Source organism: Arvicola amphibius, chromosome 1 (assembly GCF_903992535.2).
Source record: "Arvicola amphibius chromosome 1, mArvAmp1.2, whole genome shotgun sequence".
Lineage (NCBI taxonomy): Eukaryota > Metazoa > Chordata > Mammalia > Rodentia > Cricetidae > Arvicola > Arvicola amphibius.
In genome coordinates this window covers 101,394,587-101,417,634 of record NC_052047.1, presented here as the reverse complement: position 1 = coordinate 101,417,634, position 23,048 = coordinate 101,394,587, and the positions used below count along the sequence as shown (strand labels likewise).

Sequence of the window (23,048 nt, the reverse complement as noted above, 5' to 3'; positions counted from 1 at the left end):
TATACATAGTAAGTTCCAAACCAGCTAGGGCTACACAGTAGCACTCTGTTTCAAACAAAACAAAACAAAACCAACAGCAGAAAGCAAGCAAACATTAATAGCCAACACTGGTGAGAATGAAGACAGAAGACAGCCCATATACAGGGCTGGTGGGACCACAAACTCGTTTAACCTGTATGGAAATCATCATGGAGATTTCTCAAAATACTAAAAATAGGGCTCAAGAAATGCCCTGCAATTGACAGTGCTTGCTGTTCTTGCAGAAGACCCATGTTTGATTTGCAGCACCCATGTTAGGCAGCTCTTTTTCCAAGTGAGCCATCTCATCAGACCCAAATGTGTTTTTATGACACAGAACAATGCTTCATGTATGGCCAAAAATGTTAAGAACTTACCCAAAACCCTTGTGTTAGTATTTGTGTAGCAATATGCTGTGTAATATGGCAGCCACTGGCCAGTGGCTCGTGTGTGTTAAGTTTGTGTGGCAAGGCTGCTCCAAACTGAGAAGTGCCACAAACAGGTAATACATGCAAGGGTCTAATGTCTTAGAAGAAATTAAAGTATAATATAAGCTGGGAATAGTGAATCTAACCTGTCTTAGAAGCAAGCAATCAGAAAGTGGAGATAGAAGGATCGAGGGAAGCCTCCATTCCATATTGAGTTGGAGGTCAGTCAGAGATCCTATCTTGAAATGCAAAAACTCTGTAAAATATTGATCATATGTTGAAATAGTAATATATTATTGAAATTGAATATAAATTAAAGTTTGTTGAAATAGTAATATAGTGATATATTTCTATAAAATGGATTCAATGAAAAGTGTGTGTGTGTGTGTGTGTGTGTGTGTGTGTGTGTTGCTAGGGAGCCAGACCCATGGCCTCATCCAGATGAGGAATACACTGTACCACTGAGCCATACGTTCAGCTCCACATAAGAAATGTTTTTATGGCACAGGGAAGAAGTCTCTACAGGTGAAGGAGGTTCCCGAGATACACATGAAGGATCAGTTCCTGCAAGTTGTTCTCTGAATTTCACATAGGCATGCATCATGGCAGAAGCTTGCCCCCATATATTAATAAATGAATAAAATGTTAAAAAAAATTTTTCTGAGATAGAGTCAAACTGTGTAGCCCAAGTTGGGTTCAAATTCATGGTGTTCCTGATACCCCTGCCTCAACTTCCCAAATCCTGAAATTACAAGTGTGCGTTAGACCATCAGGCTTAGAGATTTCTAAAATTAATCTCATCTCATTTTACTTTTTTCTCTTCCTTTTCTTTCTTGTAGCCCATTGTTTTAGTTAGGGTTTCTATTGCTGCGATGAAACATCAGGACCAATGAGCAAGCTGGGAAGGAAAGGGTTTATTTGGCTCACACTTCCACATTGCTATTCATCATTCGAGGAAATCAGGACAGGAACTCAGATAGGATCCTGGAGGCTATGGGAAATGCTACTTACTGCCTTGCTTCTCGGGCTTGCTCAGCCCACCTTCTTACAGAACCCAGGATCAGCAGCCCGGGGACGGTGCCACCCACAGTGGCACCATTGAGATCATGTCTTTTTTTTTTAAGCAAATGGTCTTTTATTGAAATATTTTCTCTTGTTGCTTCTTAGCTAGCTGGACATTCCACGGCACCACTGTTGATGTCATCAATGATGTCATGAGGGTGGCGCCCATCCACATTGCAGCCCACAGACTGTGCAGTTCCCAGGATCTCTTTAATAGTTCCAGAAAGTTCTCTGGCTAAAGACCTGTGTCGCATCTGCCGGACAATGTTGACAATCTCGTCGAAAGTGATATTTACACTGTGTTTAATGTTCTTCTGCTTCTTCCTGTCTCTTGGTGGCTCCTTGAGGGTTTTGATGATCAGGGCAGAGGCAGAGGGCACCACCTCAATCTGGGCCTGTCTGTTCTGAATGGTCAGTTTCACTGTAATCCTCAGGCCTTTCCAGTCACCGGTTGCCTTGGCAATATCATCACCAACTTTTTTCGGAGACAGACCCAGGGGGCCGATCTTGGGGGCCAAGGCGGATGTGGCGCCGACCTCACCTCCGGTGCACCTCAGGTACACGACTTTTGTCTCGTTGGGGTCGAACTTGGGCGGCATGGTGGAGGCGGCTGGTGTCGGATGAACCCGGATTCCGGACGACCGAAGAAAGTTGCACCGTTGCCTCCTCCGAGCCGAAAACCGAAAGCGAGATCATGTCTTACAGCTGGAACTCAGGAAGGCATTTCCTCCACTGAGGCTCATTCCCCTCTGACGACTTTAGCTTGTGTCAAGTTGACACACAAAACCAGCCAGTGCACCCAGATTACCTCGAAGTTCTCATCCTCATGCCTCCACCTCCAAAGACCGGCATTGTAGGTTATCTACCACTATACGCTATTTATGCAGGGGTGCTGGGGATGGAAGCTCGAAACTGTGCACACCAGGCACGACCAATCGAGCGACATCCCCAGCATCCAGAGTCTTATTGTATTACTTAGTCTGGCATAGAACTTGGCAATTCTCCTGTCTCCACTTCCCAAGTTCTGAGGATACATGTGCACCCCTTCTGGTGCTATCAGGAAGGGGTTTTAACTTTTTCCATTACCTGATTTCCTAATGATTAAATTGTGTAAGTTTTATGATTTTTAATTTTTTTAGGATTTTTAATTTTTAAAAATTTAAAAAACTGATTATCATGGGTATGATGTCTGTGTGCCAGCCCATGTGCTATGCCTTGCACGTGGTGGTCAAAGGACAACTTTGATCAAAGGACAACGTTGTGGAGTTCATTCTGTCCTTCCACCTTTAAGTTTGGGGGTTTCAACTCGGTCATGAGGCTTAGGCAGCAAGTGTCTTAACCCTCTAAACCATCTCCCCAGCTCTAATTTTTTAAGGTGTGTGTGTGTGTGTGTGTGTGTGTGTGTGTGTGTGTGTGCCTGAGTGTATGCCTGTGTATCACATATGTGCAGGAGCCTGTGGAGGTCAGAAGAGGCACTGAATCCCTAGAACTAAAGTTAATGACAGTTGTTACCTGCCATGTGGGTGCTGAGAACCAAACCCAGGTCCTCTGCAAGAACAAGTGTTCCTGGTCATTGATCATCTCCCTGGCCCTGTTTGGAGATTCTGAAATAAAAACAAGAGAGACCCACATCATGAAGCACTAAAAGAAGGAGGCTGAGATTACTTGCTAGAGGTGGAAGAAACAACAACAGGCCTGCCCTTAAGAGATCTGGGAATACAGTCTCCACCCAAGGAACATGTTTACGCCAACTTTGAAACTATTTGCTTTAAAAAAAAAAAACAAATGAAACAACAGAGAACAAAGTGTTCTGAGGTTGTTTTTATTCCAAGAATGCTGTGAGCTGTGCCCAGTAACCACAGTTGGCACCCATTCATCCACAGCACCCACAGCAGCACCATGAGAATACAAATCCAGGGCTCCTGGGAACCCTGTCTCCCAGACAGTCAATATGACTGAGTCTGCCATTTAAGGGCCCAGCTAGTTGGACCCAAGTGGTCCCTCTGCATCCCCGACTTCTCTGCCAGGCAAGAAATGAGTCTCAATGCCCCTTGAGCCCCTGCTTCCTGGGTCTGGGCCATTTGTTTCTTGTTGCTCTGACTGTTTCAGACAACACTACGTGCAGACCCCCAACACGGAAAAGGGGTCCTCCAGTCTCTCCAGTCATGGGCCTCTTCTCTGATTCCAGGTAGCCCCACTTGGAGCTCCTGTCCCCAACAGAGATTGGCGATATCTTAGGGTCACAAGCAAAGTCACTGTCCTCTGGTGTGGGACCAGGCTCCAAGGAGGCTAGGAAGCTGCTGTGGCCTCCAGGGGCTGAATCAGCAGGGTGGTAGCCTGAAGTGGGTAGTAGCGGCCCTTCCACGTTTTCCAGAAGATCCCCTTTTTGCGCTGCTGCCGCTGCCGTGGGATGGAGTGGAAGTACTGTCCATTGAGATTGGAGTGGCTGCAGGTGCCAAACCACCAGCCACCTACAGGGTTAGAGCACAGAAGACGAGGTCAGAGTCTTGCGCTTCCATACTGTGAGAGGACACAGCTGGCAAGAAGATGAACTTTGGATTTTAGACCTTTAGAATTTATTACATTCATTTATTTTGTGTGCATGTGCATATGTGTGTGGGTGTGCACATGCCACAGTGGTGGGAGGGTCAGAGGACAACTTGTGGGAGTCAGTTCTCTCCTTCCACCATGTAGGTCTGGAGATCAAACTAAGTCTTCATGCTTACTGACTGAGCTAATGCACAAGCCCTGGCTTTTTGTTTGTTTGTTTGTTTTTGAGACAGGGTCTCTTAGTCAGGCTGGCCTCAAACTCTCTAGGTAGCCAAGGATAACCTTAACCTTCTGTTACTCCTGCCTCTACTCTGAGTGCTACAGTTACCATTGTGTGCTACCGTGCTTGGTTTATATGGTGTCGGGGATGAAACATAGGCCTTTGCTCATGGTAGAAATGCTCTCTACCAACTCGGCTACACTATGGAGCAGGGCTTGCTGGTCCAACACTGTAATCACAAAGCTCAGGAGGCTAAAGCAGGGTGATAGGAAGTTTGAGGCTAACCTGTCTTTACAGATGAAACACAAGGAGGGCTGTTGTTGTAATTCAGTTGTTAAAGTGCTTGCCCAGTATGTATGAAATCATGAGATTGATCTCCAGCACCATGGGAAGGAGCCTGCTGGCACATGCCTGCTACCCAAGCACTTGGGAAGTAGAGACTGACCTTTTAAGGTCATGTTTGGCTATATAATAAGTTCAAGGCCAGCCAGAGCTATTGAGACCTGGTGTTGGACAACTAGAACACAATCACCAGGGGCTAGGTTGCAGCTCAGTGGCAGAATGCTTGGCTAACATGCACAAGACCCAAGATCTGTCTTGGCTTTGCCCAACACCAGCTAGCCCCCTGCAAATGTTCTCATTGAATTTTCAAAATAACCCTGAAGAGTGGATACCACAAGTATGGCTACTTTAAAGACGGGAAAACTGAAAACAGAAGAGATTAATTCAGTGACTGGACCAAGTGCACACAGCAGGCAAGCAGAAAAAAAAGGGCCCCAGGGCTGATATCCTTTGGTCCTGAATGTGGACTACAGTTGAGGAAAATCTGCTTACCAGAGAGGCTCTTGGCACAGTTGAGGTCCCCTCGCAGGTCGTGATCTTGGTCCCAGGTAGAGAAGGGTAAGGAAAGGCCATTGGGGGAGACATTGGTGGCACCCAGCTCACTGGCTGTGGGCTCTGTGAGCTGCAGGCTGTAGGCTGTGTCCTCGCCCCCCAAGTGGATGGGAAACTGGAGCAATTTGGCATTGCCATCCCAGTCCTGGAGCTGCACAGCCATCTGGCTGCCTCGGTCTCCTGTGATGCTGTGCATCTTCTCTAGGCCCAACCAGAACTCGCCTGCATCAAAAGAAGTCATCCCATAAGGTGGGATGCTCCTTCGTCCCTCCCTCCTTTCCTGACTCTGGCCTCCCCAGAAACACTGACCTTGGGGATCTCCGAAGCCATCCTTGTAGGCTTCCCAGGGCTGATTGAAGTCCACAGAGCCATTTAGGCGTCTCTGAATCACTGTCCAGCCTCCATCTGCCCAAGAAGACAAAACATCACCAGAAGTCCCTTTTCACAGGGCAGCTGACTGTCCTACCTATTTCCCAAAGCCTGAAGCCATGTTCCAACACAACTCATCACTTCTCTCTCAGAGAGTGGGATCAGAATAGACTTCCGTCCCAAGAACTTGCAGGTACCAGCTGCTGATGTATTTTGTTAATTTTTGAAATCTACCTTAGACTGGCCTAGACCATGCTTTTGCAGTTAAGAATGAGCTTGGACTTTTCCTCTAGCCCAAGTTGTCCTTGAACTCATTATATAACCATGGGTGACCCCCAAATCAGGACTCCCCTACTTCTACCTCCTGAGTAGGCTTATACTATCACACACAGCTTATGCAGGGCTGGAGATGGAATCCAGGGCTTCAGGCATTCTAGGGAAGCACTTTACCAACTAAGCTACCACCCCGTGTTTATTTAAATGAGACAGGCTGTTCTAGAACTTTCAACAGTCCTCCTGCCTCAACCGCTCAAGTATTGGAGTTATAAATACAGCCACACGGCGAGTGCTTTATCACTGAGTCACATGTGGCTGGATGTTGTGACACCAAAGCTGTACATGGCAAGTAGGCTCCTTGGGGGTCAACATGTCCTACCTGAAGTCATCTCACAGTTGACCAGAAACGGCCGGGATCCCTGAGGCTGGATCTGGAAAAGTCCACTGTGCCGCTCCCCTTCTTGGAAGAGTTCCTGGCAGTCCCGGGGGGGTCCTGAAAGTAGACCAAGGCAAGACTGAAGCAGGAGAGAAGCCCTCAGAGTTTCAGGAGACCCAGGTGGCATGAGAACCAGCCCCTTTGCCAATCTTCCCTCTTCCCATACTGCTTGTGCACCCTCTCTTTTCATAAAGCCTTTCTTCCTTGTATCACACCCTCCTGCCATCAGTATTTGGCACATGGTCCTGATGCAAGGGATTCCCTTTCTTATTCCTTTCTCTGGGTTCAAACTCCTAAAAGGATGCCTTTCCATTCTTTCTTTCAACTCCACTTAGACTCCCCAAAGTGAACACAGAGTCCTTCCCACTGGGGAGAAGTCATCTGGTGGTGTGTCCCGACTCCTCCCATTGAGTGGAGGCTTCCCAAGGCCAGGGACAAGGAGAAGCTTTGTCCACAGTAAGAACCTGAATCCACCTACAGCCTGGTCCACAGCCTTAAAAGTATCATGGGGTTGGATCTGGGGCAATGCAACATCAGAGAGCTCACTGGGCAAAGGGGTACTCTGGTTTAGTTAGTAGGAGATGCTGACAGTGCCTAGATGGGACAGGGGGAGACTAAGGTGGGGGTGGGGGTAGGGTGGAACATGGCTGTCCCCACTACCAGAAGAAATGGGACAGAAATGAAGAGAGGAGGAAAAGAACTTGGCCTTGACAGGGCCTCTAAACTCAGGAAGATCCGCCCCCAGCCCAACCAGGGAAAGTAGGAAAAAGGTCACTGGGGGAGGGGCATGCGGGAACTTTCTGCCAGTCAGCTCCGTCCACACGGCCCAGAGAGGTGGGACAGACACTTTCCAATCCCTTGGGCAGCTCCCTTTCCCCTGCTTTCCTCTCATCCAATCGGGACAGGCACACTGCCAAACCACCCATGTGGTCTCTATTAGGGCCAGCTGTTTGTCTCTCCAGCTCTGAACTTTCCCCTACTTGGCTAGGCTGTCAAGGAGTCCCAAACCCACAAAACCACCCCTTCTGCCCTTCTCTTCCCCTACATCACCCAACCAGAACTTGTGCCTGCTGACATGGGAAAGCTCCCCCGTGACCCTCACCAAGTCCAGGTCCATGCCTGGGTAAAAGCCAGGGAAGGGAACAAATCTATATGCTCCCCAGCTGGAAGTCAGCAACTAGCCTTAGGGTGTGAAGGGGGATATCCAAACTCTCACCTAGTTGGCTGTGGACAGTCACCGATGTCAAGCAGGGTAAGAGTGGCTGTGAACTCAGGCTTGGAACTAGGAACTTCCCTGTCTCTGACACACACACACACACACACACACACACACACACACACAGAGACAGACACACTCCTGTGCCCCTCAGGGTGAAATCCCTGAGCTATCTCCCAGCTCCCCTGAAACTTCAGCTCCTTATGATCTGTATTGATCCACTTGTTCTGGATAGTGGCTAATAAGATTTTGGGGACAGTCTTGTTAGGGAAAAAGGTGAGGTGACCTAGCCAAGCAGGATCGGAAGTCAGGAGGGTGGCACATCTAAGAGCCCTTGACCAGAGCCTAGTGAACCCACAGGCATTCAAATTCAGTCTCTTTCTTGTGACACCAAAGACCAGAGACACTCACTGTGCAAGCTGGTGGCATTGGGAGTCAGGCCGACTAGCTGGGCCATCTTGGGAAGCCTCTTTCCTCGTGAAGTCTTGGCCACTACATTGTCTAGGTGTGTGGGGGCCAGGAGGTCAATCTGAGACAGGACAGGAAAAGGGCTATTAGCCACATTCCACCACTGTTGGCCCCCCATTTTGTCTTCTGTCTTTCCTACTTGGGCCATGCCCTGGGGTGAATACCTGACTCTGAAGATTTTGTATTCTCAGATTCTGCTTTGCTAGGTGTTTCTGCTGCTGGGCCACCTTCTGGAACAGTTGCTGGATCTTGCTGTTCTGAGCCTTGAGCTGTGTCTGGAGACATGCAAGACTGGTGAAGACCTAGCTTTATGTTGGAACCTTTCCATATTCACCCCCTCCTTCCATCCTTTCACACATTGATTCTTTGAGGTCTCTCCCTGCCTTTGAGGTTCCTGTGCACACGAATGCGTATCCGAAGGGGACCCTAAAGGAGTCTAAGAAGAAGCCAGCCCCCTAGTGAGCGCACCTACCTGCAAACTCTGCAGAGTCTCAGAAGTCACCTCGCTGTCAGGGACTCTGCCCTCAGGGTCTTTAGAAGGTGCGTCTTTCCCCTGGGGTCCCTGACAAGCGTTACCGCACGCAGCCATGCGGCGTTCCAGTGCGCCTAGCTGCCCACGGGTGCGCTCCACGTGTTCGCGCAGCCCGTGACCGAGTTGCAGCAGCCCGTGAGCCAGCAAGTTCATCTCATCCCAGGACGCGAAGCGCGGCGGTTCTGGCTGTGCAGGGCGACCCTGCACGCTCAGCAGCCCCGCGGTAGCTGCACACAGCACCAGGGCTGCGCTTGCAGTTGGAGCACAGCGCATGATTCCCGGGGTGCGGCGATGCTAGGACTTCGGAACGCAGGGGTTCGAGACCCAGTAGCTGGAGTTCTGGGGAAGTCGGCTTAGGCTTAGACTTGCTGCGTTGCAGAAGAGGGCCTGGAGCTCCCAGTAGATCAGCTTTTCCCGGTTGCACCCAACGCCCCATTTTATAAAGTGGTGTGGGAGTGGGAGGGAGATCCTCGGAGGCGGGGCCCTGGGAGTGCCGAGGGCGGGGCAAGCGGCCAAGTGTCGGGGTGCTAGGTGCCACAGGCCGGGTAGTTACGAGGTACTTGTGCGTGTACGTGCATGTGCGTGCGCGCGCGTGTGTATCGGGGTGAAGAATCCTTGGGGATGCCTGCTTGACCCACCCCCGTGAGCGACGTGACTGTCCCTGCACTGCATGGTCCGCTCTTAAGCCCGGAAGTTCTCAGCCCTAGCCCCGCATCCCGCTCCCCGCCTGGTTCAATGGAGGAAAGGGCGTACAAGTCAATCAGGACGTGGTTGTCTTCTTGATTGACCCCTTCCCAAGTCAGAAGTGGAGTGGGGCAGAGTTACGTGGCAGAAAGGTTTCTCCTGGTCGGCTGAGTTCAGATGACAAGAGGCGGGGTGAGGGGGGTTACAGAACCTTGCCCCTCCCTCTTCTAGGCCTCCTGAGATCTGCAATCTCCAGATCAGGTTAGATCCCTTGCCCCCCTACCTCTCTTCCACTGTTCTCCCACGCTCCTTCCGGCTCAAGGATTCGTCGTTGCACGTCTTTGTGACGGTCCACTACCACGTCTCTTCCTGTCCGAATTGTCACTGTTGTTATTTCTGAGACTTCTGCCTACTTTGTATAGATTATAATTCTAGGCCTCTTCCTGTTACCTATCCTCCACCGCGGTGTCCCGAAGTTTACAGGCATTAAAGCAGGAACCGTGCCTGAGCCCACGCCTGTCATCCCAGCTCTGAGGCGAGTAGCATAAGGGTGTGTAATTCAAGTACAGGGCATGTTTGAATCAGTCTGGGCTACTCCGGCACCAGGTCTCCAAACAACAGTAACAACAAAACCATCTGTAATATGCCCTAAGGAGATAAACTCAGGAAAATCGTGCAAGCTAGGAATTAGCCTGCTTAGTAAATTCCAGATCAGTCAAGGCTGAAACAGCAAGACCTTGTCTTCAAAAAAACAAAACAAAAAACAATTCACAGTGGTACATCCTTTTAATCCCAGCACCCCAGAGGCAGAAGCAGTTGGAGGGAGCTCTTGTGAGTTTGAGGCTACATAGTAAAGTTCCAGGAGGGCCAGTGGAACTTTGTCACAAAGCAACAAAATAGAGGCTGGAGAGATGGCTCAGTGTTTAAGAACACTGGCTGCTTTTCCAGAGGTCCTGAGTTCAATACCCAGCACCTACATGGTGGCTCACAACCATCTCTGGTGGGATCTGATGCCATGTTCTGGCATAAAGGTATACCTGCAGATATAGCACTCATATACATAAAGTAAACTTTAAAACCAATAGAGGCGCTGAATAGCTGACAGCAATAAGACCCAAGTCCAACAGCTCATGCCACCTGTAACTCTAGCTCCAGGAGACATGACAACTCTGACCTTGTTGGGCACTTACACACACGTACAAATAAAAAAATTTTAAAACAAGCTGGGCAGTGGTGGCCAATGCCTTTAATCCCAGCACTCAGGGAGGCAGAGGCAGGCGGAGCTATGTGAGTTCAAGCCCAGCCTGGCCTACAAAGTGAGTTCCAGGACACACAGGGACACACAGAAAAACCCTGTCTTGGAAAACCAATAAATAAATAAATAAATAAATAAATAAATAAATAAATAAATAGAAATTAAAAAACAAACAACCTAGGGGACATCAAGCAAGGATTTCCCTTCCACATCCATTCACTCATTCCACACAGTGCAGATCCTGCACTGAGTTCCTTAGTTTCTGGACAAACCCTAGCACTGAGCAGGGCCGAGGGGGACAAGGTTGAGACAAAGGAGGACCTGGGTAAGGCTGAAACCTTTCCCTGTTTATGCACATGGCTAAGTTTTCATTCAACAAGTTTGCATGGGCATCTCCTTCCCTGCTAGGAAGAGGAGGGCACAGAAAACCTGCCTGTCAGGAAGACCCTTAGGGCAGACTGACTAAAAAAACCCCAAGTTGAGTCAGCAGGGCTGTCTGTGAGCCAGCGGCAAACCTCTGGAATCTGAAACTGCATGCCCCAAGGCTGACGTACAGGACACTGCTTGTACTCTTGACCAGCTGGGCCATTTGCCAGGGTGACTGATCGCAGCAGTGACAGGCAGACAGGAAGAACAGGCAGGAAACTCTCAACAAGGAATGAATTCACATGTCCACCATCTGTCTACTCCAGGCATCCTCTGGGTGCAGGACATAGCTTTTCCTAAGCTAGCCTATAAAGAGAAAAATCACCACGCTGGGTGTTGTGGTGCACGTCTATCAGCACTTAGAAGATAGTAACAAGAGGGTCAGGATGTCAAGGTCTGCCTGGGCTACGTGAGGAGAACCTGTGTCAAAAACCATGTGGCTCAGTGGGTCAAGATGACTAAGTCTAAAGATGACCAGAGTTCAGTCCCTGGAACCCACGTGTTGGAAGGAGAGAAAAGTGTAGCACAATAAATAAAAACCCAGAGACAGAGTTTAACTTGAAGGTCAGAAAAACAAAACAGACAGTCACTGGCTCTTACCTCTCCATTAGTCCGAAATGGCGATCCTGCCTCCAGGTATCCTCAGAATGTGTTGAGACCTGTCTCCTCCCGTTTTATATTCCTTTCTAGTTCTGGAATTAAAGGCATGTACCACCACCGTCCGGCCTCTGTCGCTAACCAGTATGACTACTGGGATTAAAGGTGTGTGCCACTACTGCCTGGTCTTTATGACTGACCAGCGTGGTTGTTTTCCTCTCTGATCTTCAGGCAAGCTTTGTTAAAATGCAAGTGAAATAGCACTACAGAAAGGACTCCCAAAAGTTATCCTCTGACCTCAGCAAGTTTTCTGTGGCATGTGCATACACAATACAAGTAAAATAATAAAGAAAGAGGGAAAAAGAATGAGGGAGAGGGCTACAGAGACATAGGGAATAGGGGAGGGGAAGAAACAGGGGCTGGAGAGATGGCTTAGCAGCTGAGGAGCGTGTACTGACCTAGCAGAGGATGAGCTGGCTTCCCAGTACCCATATTAGGCTCACGGCTGTCTGAGACTTCAGTCTCAGGATACCCAGTGCCCTCCTCTGGCCTCTTCCGGAACCTACACACATGTGCACATAACCAAGCACATAATTAAAAATAAAATAAAAGCCTGGCGGTGGTGGCTCATGCCTTTAATCCCAGCACTCGGGAGGCAGAGGTAGGTGGAGCTCTGTGAGTTCGAGGCCAGCCTGGTCTACAAGAGCTAGTTCCAGGACAGGCTCCAAAGCCACAGAGAAACTCTGTCTCGAAAAACCAAAATAAATAAATAAATAAATAAATAAATAAATAAATAAATAAATAATAAAATAAAATAAAATAAAATCTTGGGGGCTGGAGACATGGTTCAGTGATTTAGAACAGAATTTACCATTCTTGTAGAGGACATGGTTTTGGGACCCACCATCCCCATGGTAAGTCACAGCCATCTGCAATGCCAGTTCCAGGCATCCAGTGCTCTCTCCTCAGATCTCCAGGGGCACCAAGGACACACATAGAACACATACATATATGCAAGCAAAACACTAATACATATTAAATAAGTCCTAAAACTTTAAAAATAGCAAAAAACAAAATCAAGGAATCCAGCAACTACTTTGCTCATCTGACAGCCTTTTGTGTGGTGTGTGTGTCTTCAGGTTAACAGTGTGTGTCTTCAGGTTAACATATGTATTGGCATGTGTATGTGCAGGTGAGCATGCTCTTGTGTGTGCACGTGTGTGAGTGAAGCTGATGCTGTCTTCTTTGTTGCTCTCTGATTTTTGAGGCTGGGTATCTTCTTGGACCTGAACCCGTAATTAGCTTGCCCTAGGGATCTCCCATTTCTGCTTCCCATGTGCTGAGATTACAGTGATATCATGTCTGCCCAGCTTTTATGTAGGTTCTCAAAATCAGTTGTATTCCTTGCACTTGTGGACAAGTAACTAATCATACATTCTTTCCTTTTTTTTTTTTTTTTTTTTTTTGGTTTTTCGAGACAGGGTTTTGGATCTAGCTCTGTAGAACCAGGCTGGCCTCGAACTCACAGTAATTCGCCTGTTTCTGCTTTCCTAGTGCTGGGATTAAAAGCATGTACCACCACTACCACCCAGTTCTCCATATATTTTTTATGGACTTTTCAATATCATGCTTCAGAGAGCACAGCACTCTGAAGACTCTTGGAGGCACCTGATGGGTAAAACCATTACAAAACACTCCTGTCCTCCAGGGAACTGGAGCTGGCTCTGGCTTTCATCCTAAAAACTTCTTTCTTACCCAGCCATTGCAGTCACTCTGTAAACACCTATTATGTGCTGGCAGTGTGCTAGGGCCATATTGTGTGTGTCCTGGCCTTCATACACTCCCAGCTTTGTTTCTGGGCTTTGCTCCGAAGATACAGCTCATGTTAACACCGTTACCTAACATGCCTGAGGCCTGGGATAATGTTCCTAGCACATCAAAAAAAATGACATCTGTATTTGGCCTGGGGATATAGCTTAGTGGTAGAGCACTTGCCTAGCAGGCATGAGACCCTAGGTTTACTTATAGTATTGCACCCAATCGGCAAATAGCTATAGAAACGTGGTACAGACCGTTGTGATGATTAGTATTAGTTGTCAGCTTGACAAAAGTTAGAATTACCTGTGAAGTGGTGGGAGTAGTTATCTTGATTATGTTAAGGAAGGAAGACCCACCCACTGTGGGTGGCACATCCCCTGGACAGGGAATCCTGGATTGTGTAAGAGTGGAGAACAAGGCTGGAAAGATTCCTCAACAGGTAAGAACACTTTTTGCTCCTGCAGAGGAACAGGGTTTGGTTCCTAACACACACATGGTAGCTCACAACCATCTGTAACCCCAATTATAGGGGATTTCATACTTTTCTGATTTCTTTGGGCACCAGGCATACACATGATACAAGCACACATAAATGCCCATACATTAATAAAAGAAATCTAAAATATAGAAGTGGTGAGAATAGGATCATCCCTACCGCGTTTCATCCCTTGCTCTCTGCTCTGTTGCTTCTTTGATGAGGACAGCGTGTGACTAGCTGCCTGATGTTGTGACTTCCCCCAACACGATGGACTTCAACCTTAAACTGTGAGCTGAAATAAATCCTTTCCCCCTAAAGTTTCTTTTGACATAAAAAGCAAAACAAAAACAAAGACATCGCAATTCCAAGATTTAGAAGGTATAAACCTTGCATAAGCAAGAGGATCACAAATTCAAGGCTGGCCTAGGTTACATAGTAGGTATGAGGCCAATTTGGTTGACATATGAGACCCCATTTTAAAAAGAAAAACCAGGGGCTGAGGAAAGGAGTCAGTGGAAAAAGCACTTACCACACAAGTATAAGGATCAAAGTTTGGAATCCTAGCACCCAAGTAAACGTAGAGCTGACATGGTGCCTGCCCTAAAGAGGCAGGGACAGAGGATCTGCAGAGCAAGCTAACTAATTAGACTAGCCTAATTGACTAGCTCCTAGCTCTGGGTCCACTTGAGAGACCCTGCCTCGGTAGATAAGGGGAGGGAGAGCTAGAAAGACACACGCCAACTTCCTTTGGCCTCCACAGCATATATACACACATTCACTCACCCCACACAAACACGTACAGTCACACACATTCAAACACACACATACACAACCCAAACTGGGCGTGGTAGTGCAATCTGTAACCCAGCACGCTGGAGATGGACGCTGGAGAATCAGGAATTCAAGTTCAGGCTGGTGAAAGTGCTTGCCGCATAAGCCTGGCAACCTGATTTTGATCCCCAGTGACCCATGTAAAACAGCAAGGAGAAAACTTATTCCTCAAGTCTGTCCTCTGGCCTCCACACATGGCTAGTGGCTGCACACTCCCTACCGTCTGCCACACACACACACAGACACACGAACACAACAACCCTCAGATACAAACACACGGACACATGCATACACACACAGAGACACAAACACACACATGAATACACACAGAGACACACACATACACAGCAGCCCTCAAATACACACAGACACATGCACAGAGACATAGACACATAGATACACACAGACACATATATACACAAAGACAGATACATACACAGATGCACACACACATGCACACACAGACATACACAAACACACACAGACACATACAAACATACATAAACACACAACACTAAATTAACATTTTAGCTGGGGGGGGTGTACACCTTTAATCCCAGCACTCAAGAGGCAAAGGTAGGAAGATGTTTATGAGTTCAAGGCCAACCTGGTCTACATAAGTTAGTTCCAGGACAGTTAGGGTTGTTACTCAGAGAAACCATGTCTCAAAATTAACATTTTAAACACACACACACACACACACACACACACACACACACACACCAAAATACAAAAAACGAAAATAACAACAATAAAACCTGGGTGGATTGAGGGTGGAGCTCATTTGATAGAAGCTTAACATACATGAAGTCCTGGACTCCCTCCCCAGCACAACATAAACTGGCATGGTAGCACATGCTTGTGATCCTGGCACTTAGGTTCTGTACGCATGAGTATTGGAGTTCAAAATTAGCCATAGCTACATGCTCAGTTTGAGGCAATTCTGAATTATGTGAGAAAAAAACAAAAACTAGAAACAAAATTCAAGAGTAGAGCACTTCCCTGACATGCACAAGACCCTAGGTTTTATTTCCAGCATTAACAGGAAGCGAGGAAGGAAAGGAGGCAGGCAGGGAGGGAGGGAAGCAGAAAAGGAAGACCAGAGCCTGACTTGCCATCAGGAAAGGAGGCAGACATATACGTGTCTTTTGTTGCTAGACTATAGCAGCAGACTGAAGGAGAATAATTCCTGCCTTCAAAAACTGTCAGGAAGGACATGGTGACGTGAATTCTGTTTTTCCGTCTTTGATCATGGAGACTTCTGGAAGATGGGTTAGGAAGAAAGGAGCTGATCTCTGGTGCAAGGGATGCTCATAACAAACACAGCAGCCAAGACCTGCTGTGTGCTTCATATACTCAAGTGATTATATATTCACTTCATCCTAGCAACAGCTCCATGGGAGGCAGATGTTGTAATTATTCCACTTTACAGACGACGACAGGATGAAAGAGAGGCTGTGTGTCTGTTCAACTTCACACAATTGTCTAGACAGAGCTGGGATTTGAAGTCTGGCTGTCTGACTCACAGCTGTGCTAAAGCAGCCATGATAGGTTGCTAAAGATACATAATTCAAGCTGCGGGTGGAGTTCAGAGGCAAACACTGGGTTTCATCCCTAGTACTGCAAAAACAACAATTATAAAGAGTGGTTTTCATTTCTTGATATTTACATCCTGTTGAATCAGTCCCTTCTATAAAATAGGGCATTTCAGAAATAATGAAGTGTGTGGCTTTCAGAGGTTAATTTTCATCGTCACCTTGGTACAGTATAGAATCATCCTGAAAGAAAGTCTCAATGAGAAAAAGTCTAAATGTAGATCAGGTTGGTTTGTGGGAGATTGTCTTGATTGTGTTAATTGCTGTGAGAAGAAACAGCCCACTGAGGGTGGCCTCGGTCCCTAGGCAGGAAATCTTGGGCTGTCCCAGTATTTGGGAGGCAGAGGCAAGCAGATGGCTGTGAATGTCAGGGACAGCCTGGCTTACACAGGGAGCTCTAGGCCAGTCTATCTTAAAACAACAGAAAAGAGAAAACATGGAGAAAGGGGGCCAAGAAACCACACACATATGTATTCATCTTTCTCCTCTTGGTCACTGACTGTTGAGCCCTTGACTATGGGTGTGGCTGACTGCTTCATTTTCTCCCAGCAATGGACCTAAATAAGGCCTTTCTCTCTTAAAGTTGCTTTTGTCAGGGAATTTTTATCACAGCAACCGGAAACAAAAGTAGGACATGAGATTGGTAATAAACAATTATATGGTGGGTTGGAGGTCTAGCTGGACTGGCAGAATGCTTGCCAGGTATGCACTCCATGAAAAAGGAGAGAAAAGAAAAAGCAGCAGTTGGGAGTGGTGGCGCACTCCTGAAATCCCAGCGCTTGAGAGGCGGGGGCAGAGCCCTCAGAGCTAAAGACCATCCTTAGGTATGTGGAGAGTTTAGGCTAACCAGGGCTACATGAGTCCTGTCTCAAACTCCTCACCCATTTTTTGCCGCAATGAAATTTTTGTGGATTTATTTTTATTTTTATGTGTATGGGTGTCTGCCTGCATGGATGTATGTGCACCGTGTGCATGTCCAATGTCTACTGAGGCGGAAAGAGAGAGTTAGATCCTCTGGAACTAGAATTACTGATGGTTGTTAGCTGCCGTGTGGGTGCTGGGAACCAAACCTGGGTCCTTTGTGAAAGACCATCTCTTCTGCTCTCAGATGAACTCTTAAAAGGCCAGTAAGAAGTGTCTCCCCAGGGCTTTGCTTTGGAGTCTTAAAAACTAGTGAATGTATTTACTGCTGCTTAATTATGTACAGATGATCAGCTTATCAGGTCCAACCTAAAGGGTATGAGATTTTACTTTTTCTTTTGGATGTATCGGGAGTATTAAATATATTTTAAGATTTTGTTTATTTTATGGGGCCAGAAGAAAGCAATGGATCTTCTGGAGTTGGAGTTACAGACTGTGGGTGCTAGGAAGTGAACACCAATCTTCTGGAAGAGTAGCCAGTGCTCTTAATCTGTGAAAGTCTCTCCAGCCCCTTAACTGTATTTTTTCTTCCTTTTTTTTCTTTTGGTTTTTGAGACAGGGTTTCTCTTTAGCTTTGGAGCCTGTCCTGGAACGAGCTCTTGTAGCCCAGGCTGGCCTCGAACTCACAGAGATCCACCTACCTGCCTCTGCCTCGTGAGGGCTGGGATTAAAGGCGTGCGCCACCACCGCCCGGCCTTAACTGTATTTTTAAAGATGTCAACATGTAGTCTAGGCTGGTCTTTGCCTTTTGTTATACTGTGAGGATGACTTTTAACTCTTGGTCTTCCTGCCTCCCTCTCCAGAGTGCTGGGATGACTGGCATGCAATCCTACACTTGGTTTTATGCATGCAGCAGGAGATGGGATTCAGGTCTTGAAACTTGGTGGCAATTACTTTTAACTGCTAAGCTTTCTTGCCAGCTCTTCAAAGCATTCTTTTAAAAAATTCGGGCCTGAAGAGATGGCTGAACAATCAGAGCACTGACTGTTCTTCCAGACATCCCAGATTCAATTCCCAGGACCCATATGATGGCTCACAACCATGTTTAACTAAAATTTTAGGGGATCCAGCACCCTCTTCTGGCCTTCCAGGGTACCAGACATACATTCAGGCAAATCATCCATATACATATATTGAAAACATTTAATTAATTGAATAAAACAATAGCTTCAATAAATCTTTTTAAATTTTAATTTATTTTATATGTATGTCTGTGTACTATATGCATGCCAGGTGCTCACCCATGCCCAATGACTGCATTGGATCCCCTGGCACTAGAGTTACAGGCAGTTGTGAGCTGCCATGTGGGTGCTGCCCACCAAATCTGAGTAGCTGGCAAGCAGCCAGCGCTCTTAACTGCTGTCCCAGCAATCCAGCTCCAGAGTAAATCTTTTCTGAAAACAGAATCATGAAGACTCAATGGAATCATGAAGACTCAATGTCCTTGAAATCACTGTGTAGTGAAGGGTAAGTTGAACTTGTGCTCCTCCTGTCTTTACCCTCCGATTGCTTGGGTTACAGGAATATGCCACCATGCCTGGCTTTATAAAATGCTGGGGATTAAAGCCAGGGCTTTGTGCATGCCAGGCAAGCACTCTACCAATTGAGCTACATCTTCAAGCCAAAATATTCTTTTTTTTTAAGGTCCCTTCGGAGAGACAGGTTTTTTTTAATGATTTATTTAATTTTATTTTACGTGCATTGGTGTGAAGGTGTCAGATCTCAAGGAATTGTATTTTCAGACAGTTGTAAGTCGCCATGTGGGTGCTGGAAATTGAACCCCGGTCCTCTGGAAAAGCAGTCAGTGCTCTTAACCACCGAGAGCCATCTCTCCAGCCCAATGAAAGAGATAGCTTTTATTGTTTGTTTGTTTGTCTGTTTTTTGAGACCGGGTTTCTATGTAGCTTTGGAGCCTGTCCTGGTACTAGCTCTTGTAGACCAGGCTGACCTCGAACTCACAGAGATTCGCCTGCCTCTGCCTCCCGAGTGCTGGGATTAAAGGCATGTGCCACCACCGCCTGGCCTCTGGTTAAGTTCTTGAATATGTCAGAAGTTGTTTCTCTGTGTTTTTCACAAAAAAAGCAAGTATTTCTCTTTACCAGAGCTGATCTGAGATTTGCTGAGATTTGGTTGAAATGGATTAGGATTGGGGATACAGCTCAGTTTGCAGTAAGCTTGCCTAGCATGCATGAAACTTGAAGCTCCAGGTTCCACCCTTAGCTCCACGTAAATCAAGAGTGGTGTTACCTGCCTGTGATCCCAGCACTTTAGAGATGGGGGAGGGAGGGTGATAACTTCAAGGGCATCCTTTGGTACACAGCAAATTTGACTTAGTGAATGGTACTGGGTTACTTACCGGAGCATGGTGATCCAAAGGCTGCTGCAACATTCGAAAGCCCTACTGTGAAGGACAATTTACAAAAGCTACACACCAAGAGGCCCCTAAAGCTCGCAGGCTCTTCTGTTGGTCAGGACGATTCCTCTCCAGCAACTGCTAGTGCTGTACAGCCTTTTCTACGTAGAATCTTGTCCAGGGCCGGACAGATTTTAGAAATTTCAGGAGCTCCCTGAGACTTGTGAGTTTTGTTTACTTCCTGAGCTTTAGAGTTCATTTTACTTCTCTTTCTTTTTCGAGACAGGGTTTCTCTGTAGCTTTGGAGCCTGTCCTGGAACTAGCTCTTGTAGACCAGGCTGGCCTTGAACTCACAGAGATCCACCTGCCTCTGCCTCACATATAAGTCTTAAACAAAAAGTTCATAGCTGGCCTCACTGGGCCCCAGCATGCCCCAGCAGGCCAGGAGTCTGAGGTAAGGTGATTATAAAAGAAATCCAAGGTCTGCCCAAGCTACAGAGTGAATTATGGCCAGCTTGGGCAACTGTCTTAGTCACTGTTCTATTGCTGTAAAGAGACAGCATGAATGACTCAAAAAATGCGTTTAACTGGGGATCTGCTTACAGTTTCAGAGCCCATTATTATCATGGCAGGGAGCATGGTAGGATGCATGGGGAAGGAGGGAGGGAAGGAGGGAGGGATGGGGAGAGAGGCTGGACCTGGGCTTTTGAAACCTCAAAGTCTACCCTCAGAAGCACACTTCCTTCAGCAAGACCACACCTCCTAGTCTTCTAATTCTTCCAAAGAATTCCACTTCCTGGTATTCAAATATATGAGCCTATGGAGACCCATTCTTACTCAAACCATCATAGCACTTAGATCCTGTCTCCAAATAAAAAAAGTGGTCTGGGAATGTAGCTCAGTAGTAGAGTGGTTGAGAATCAAGGCTCAATCCCCAAATAAAGAAACATTCACAAAAGTCAGGAATGGGCCTCTTGACTAGTTTAGTAGAGTACTTGCCTGTCATGCCTAAGGCCCTGGCTTTCCTATGTATACATAACACACACAAATAGAGAGACATGGTATATAAATACAAGCATATTTTAGATGTATACATTGCTTTCATGGGCCCCAGGGTAGCCTCCAGCTCTCTATGTAGAATAGAATGGCCTTAAATCCCTGATCCTCTTGCCTCTACATTATACATGTGTATTTACACATATGCTATATATATATGTAGATAAGTATAATACATGACAAGACATACATATATAGAAATGTACATGTATATAACACATGCACATATATAAACATTAATACAGAGTCATCTGCACATAATACATACACATACATATAATAGAAAGAACTACATTTAATCAACAGACTGGCCAAATGGATAAGGAGATTGATTAAAAGAGCTGCATTTATATACAAAGGTACATACAAACATATAAATATGTGATAGTCACATAAATACACAGAAATGTGTAACAGAGCTGTGGGTGTTTCTCAGTGGGTAGAGATTGTTCACCGGCCCTGCATAACCTGGGTATGGTGCTGTACTCGTAATCCCAGCACTCCTGAGGTAGAGACAGGAGAAAGATCAGAAATTCAAGGCCATCCTCAGCTACATAGCAAGTGTGAGTCAGGTTGGGTTACATGAGCTCCTTTCCCAAATAAAATAAAAAAACAGGGCTGAAGGGTCGGCTTAGTGATTGTGAGGGCACACCGTCCTTACAGAGAACCGCGTTCAGTTCATAGCACCCATATTCGCTGACTCACAATAACTGCCTGAGGCTTCAACCCAGGGGACTGGATACCCAGTTCCGGCCTCTGAAGATGCCTGCATGCCTGTACACATATCTACAGTAAATGTAATTAATTAACATATAGCTAAAAATAAATCCTAAAGCTGGACATGGTGGCACATGCCTTTAATCCCACCACGTGGGAGGCAAAGGCAGGCAGATCTCTGTGAGGTCAAGTCTAGCCTAGTCTACATAGTGAGTTCTCAGAAAGCCAGAGCTACATACTGAGTGACATTCTGTCTCAATACAAATAAACAGATATCTTAAAACAAATTATAAATCCAAAACAATGAAATACTTACACATAATCATACATGAAAAAATCCCTATATATGTTTATGTTTTCCTACACACATACATGGAGATAACTATATACATATGCATATATATGCATTACTACTATACTCATATATATGTACCACACACATATTATATGGAAAGAGTTATATGTACAAAGAAATACACAACACAAGCTGTACAAGTACACACATACAGACATATACAAAATACAAAGAGAAATGGATATGGACTGGGGGTATGTGTTTTCCTAAGCACAAGGCCTATGCCCTATGCCCTATGCCCACTCTCGCAGTCACACACTTATGCCACACAGGTGGCACATTTTGTTCTAAACCACTTGAAGGCAATGTGTGCCTTCTGCCCTTTGGCCTTTGCTAAGAACAGGACCGTTCTTATATGATTATCCTACGGTCAGCAGATGCAGGAAGTGTAACCTTGACCTAGTCCTGTTATCTAATCTACAGTCCATATTCCATCTTCATCCATGGTCCAGTCATATCCTTTGCAACTGTAAGTTTTGTCTCATGGGGAGCCCATCCTCCAAAGCACGAGTTCAGATGTTTGGTCATGTTCTTTGTGCCTCCATTTAAGTGTTGACGGTTTTGGCAGATGCACACCAGTTATATGGAGAACATCTGTTGCTGTACATATTTTTGATGGTTCTTCTCTTGCATCTCTCCATGATTAATTTTTGGAAATGATACCACATTCTTCTCAGTGGCTGATATTAGGAGGCATATGATGGCCCTTTGCTCCTATGGACACCATTAAGGATGAACCTTTTATTTTTTTTTTCAATATAAAAGTTATGTGTACTAAAAAAGCTGCAGAGAAACCCTGTCTCGAAAAACCAAAAAAAAAAAAAAAAAAGTTATGTGTATAGGCTGGGTGGCTGTGGCACATGCTTTTAATCCCAGCACTGGGGAGGCAGAGGCAGGTGGATGTCTGTGAGTTCAAGACCAGCCTGGTCTACAGAGCTAGCTCCAGGACAGGCTCCAAAAGCTACAGAGAAACCCTGTCTCAAAAAAACCAAAAAACCCCAAACAAACAAACAAAAAAAAAAACCCACCAAAACTAAACAAAATCTCAACAACAACATGGAAGGTTTCCTGGAGAAGAGACCTCCAAGACTTGCGCTGCTCAGCGATAGATGAAGGAACCGAGGAAAACAGGTGAACCAGATGTTGTATAACTTTTTGCTGTGAATTGAAAAGTTTCCTCTTGAGGACTAGAGAGATGGATCATTGGTTAAGAGCACTGACTGCTCTTCCAGAGGACCCAGGTTCAATTCCCAGCAACCACGTGGTATTTCACAACTGTCTGTAACTCCAGTTCTAGGGTACCTGACCCTGGTACTGTTGGACTCTAGCGTCCAAACACCAAGGAGGAGTCGCCCCTAGAGACCACCTCTCACATGAGGATTTTATTAATTCTGTCATGACAGGGTCCCTCAGCATTCGGGAAGCCAAGAGACCCCGACTAGCTGGTACAGACTACTTTTAAAGGAGAAGGCCATAGAAGCAAGGGGGGTTGT

The 23,048-nt window shown here is 46.3% G+C and overlaps 2 protein-coding genes across 2 annotated transcripts; both read right to left on the bottom strand.

Moving 5' to 3' along the window:
* Positions 1-1,563: 1,563 nt before the first annotated feature.
* On the bottom strand, positions 1,564-2,161 carry LOC119824940 (60S ribosomal protein L12-like). The gene has a single exon (XM_038345542.1). It carries the CDS (start codon positions 2,105-2,107, stop codon positions 1,610-1,612), a length of 498 nt encoding a protein of 165 aa, XP_038201470.1. The 5' UTR covers positions 2,108-2,161; the 3' UTR covers positions 1,564-1,609.
* Positions 2,162-3,314: 1,153 nt separating this feature from the next.
* Positions 3,315-8,747, bottom strand: Angptl4 (angiopoietin like 4). Its single transcript, XM_038331210.1, has 7 exons — positions 8,410-8,747; positions 8,102-8,212; positions 7,881-7,998; positions 6,197-6,310; positions 5,482-5,577; positions 5,113-5,394; positions 3,315-3,979 (listed from the first exon to the last, which is right to left on the bottom strand). The coding sequence occupies exons 1-7, from the start codon at positions 8,740-8,742 to the stop codon at positions 3,798-3,800; spliced, it is 1,236 nt and encodes a 411-aa protein (XP_038187138.1). The 5' UTR covers positions 8,743-8,747; the 3' UTR covers positions 3,315-3,797.
* Between the last annotated feature and the right edge of the window lie 14,301 nt (positions 8,748-23,048).

What these genes read in the sequence shown, in the direction of transcription:
- LOC119824940 (XM_038345542.1), bottom strand. Translation starts at nt 2,107, where the DNA reads ATGCCGCCCAAGTTCGACCCCAACGAGACAAAAGTCGTGTACCTGAGG.
- Angptl4 (XM_038331210.1), bottom strand. Translation starts at nt 8,742, where the DNA reads ATGCGCTGTGCTCCAACTGCAAGCGCAGCCCTGGTGCTGTGTGCAGCT. An exon ending in CAACTGTGAGATGACTTCAG is followed by an intron (nt 5,578 to 6,196) that starts GTAGGACATGTT and finishes CTTCTTGGGCAG; the next exon opens with ATGGAGGCTGGACAGTGATT. An exon ending in TGGCTTCGGAGATCCCCAAG is followed by an intron (nt 5,395 to 5,481) that starts GTCAGTGTTTCT and finishes CTTTTGATGCAG; the next exon opens with GCGAGTTCTGGTTGGGCCTA.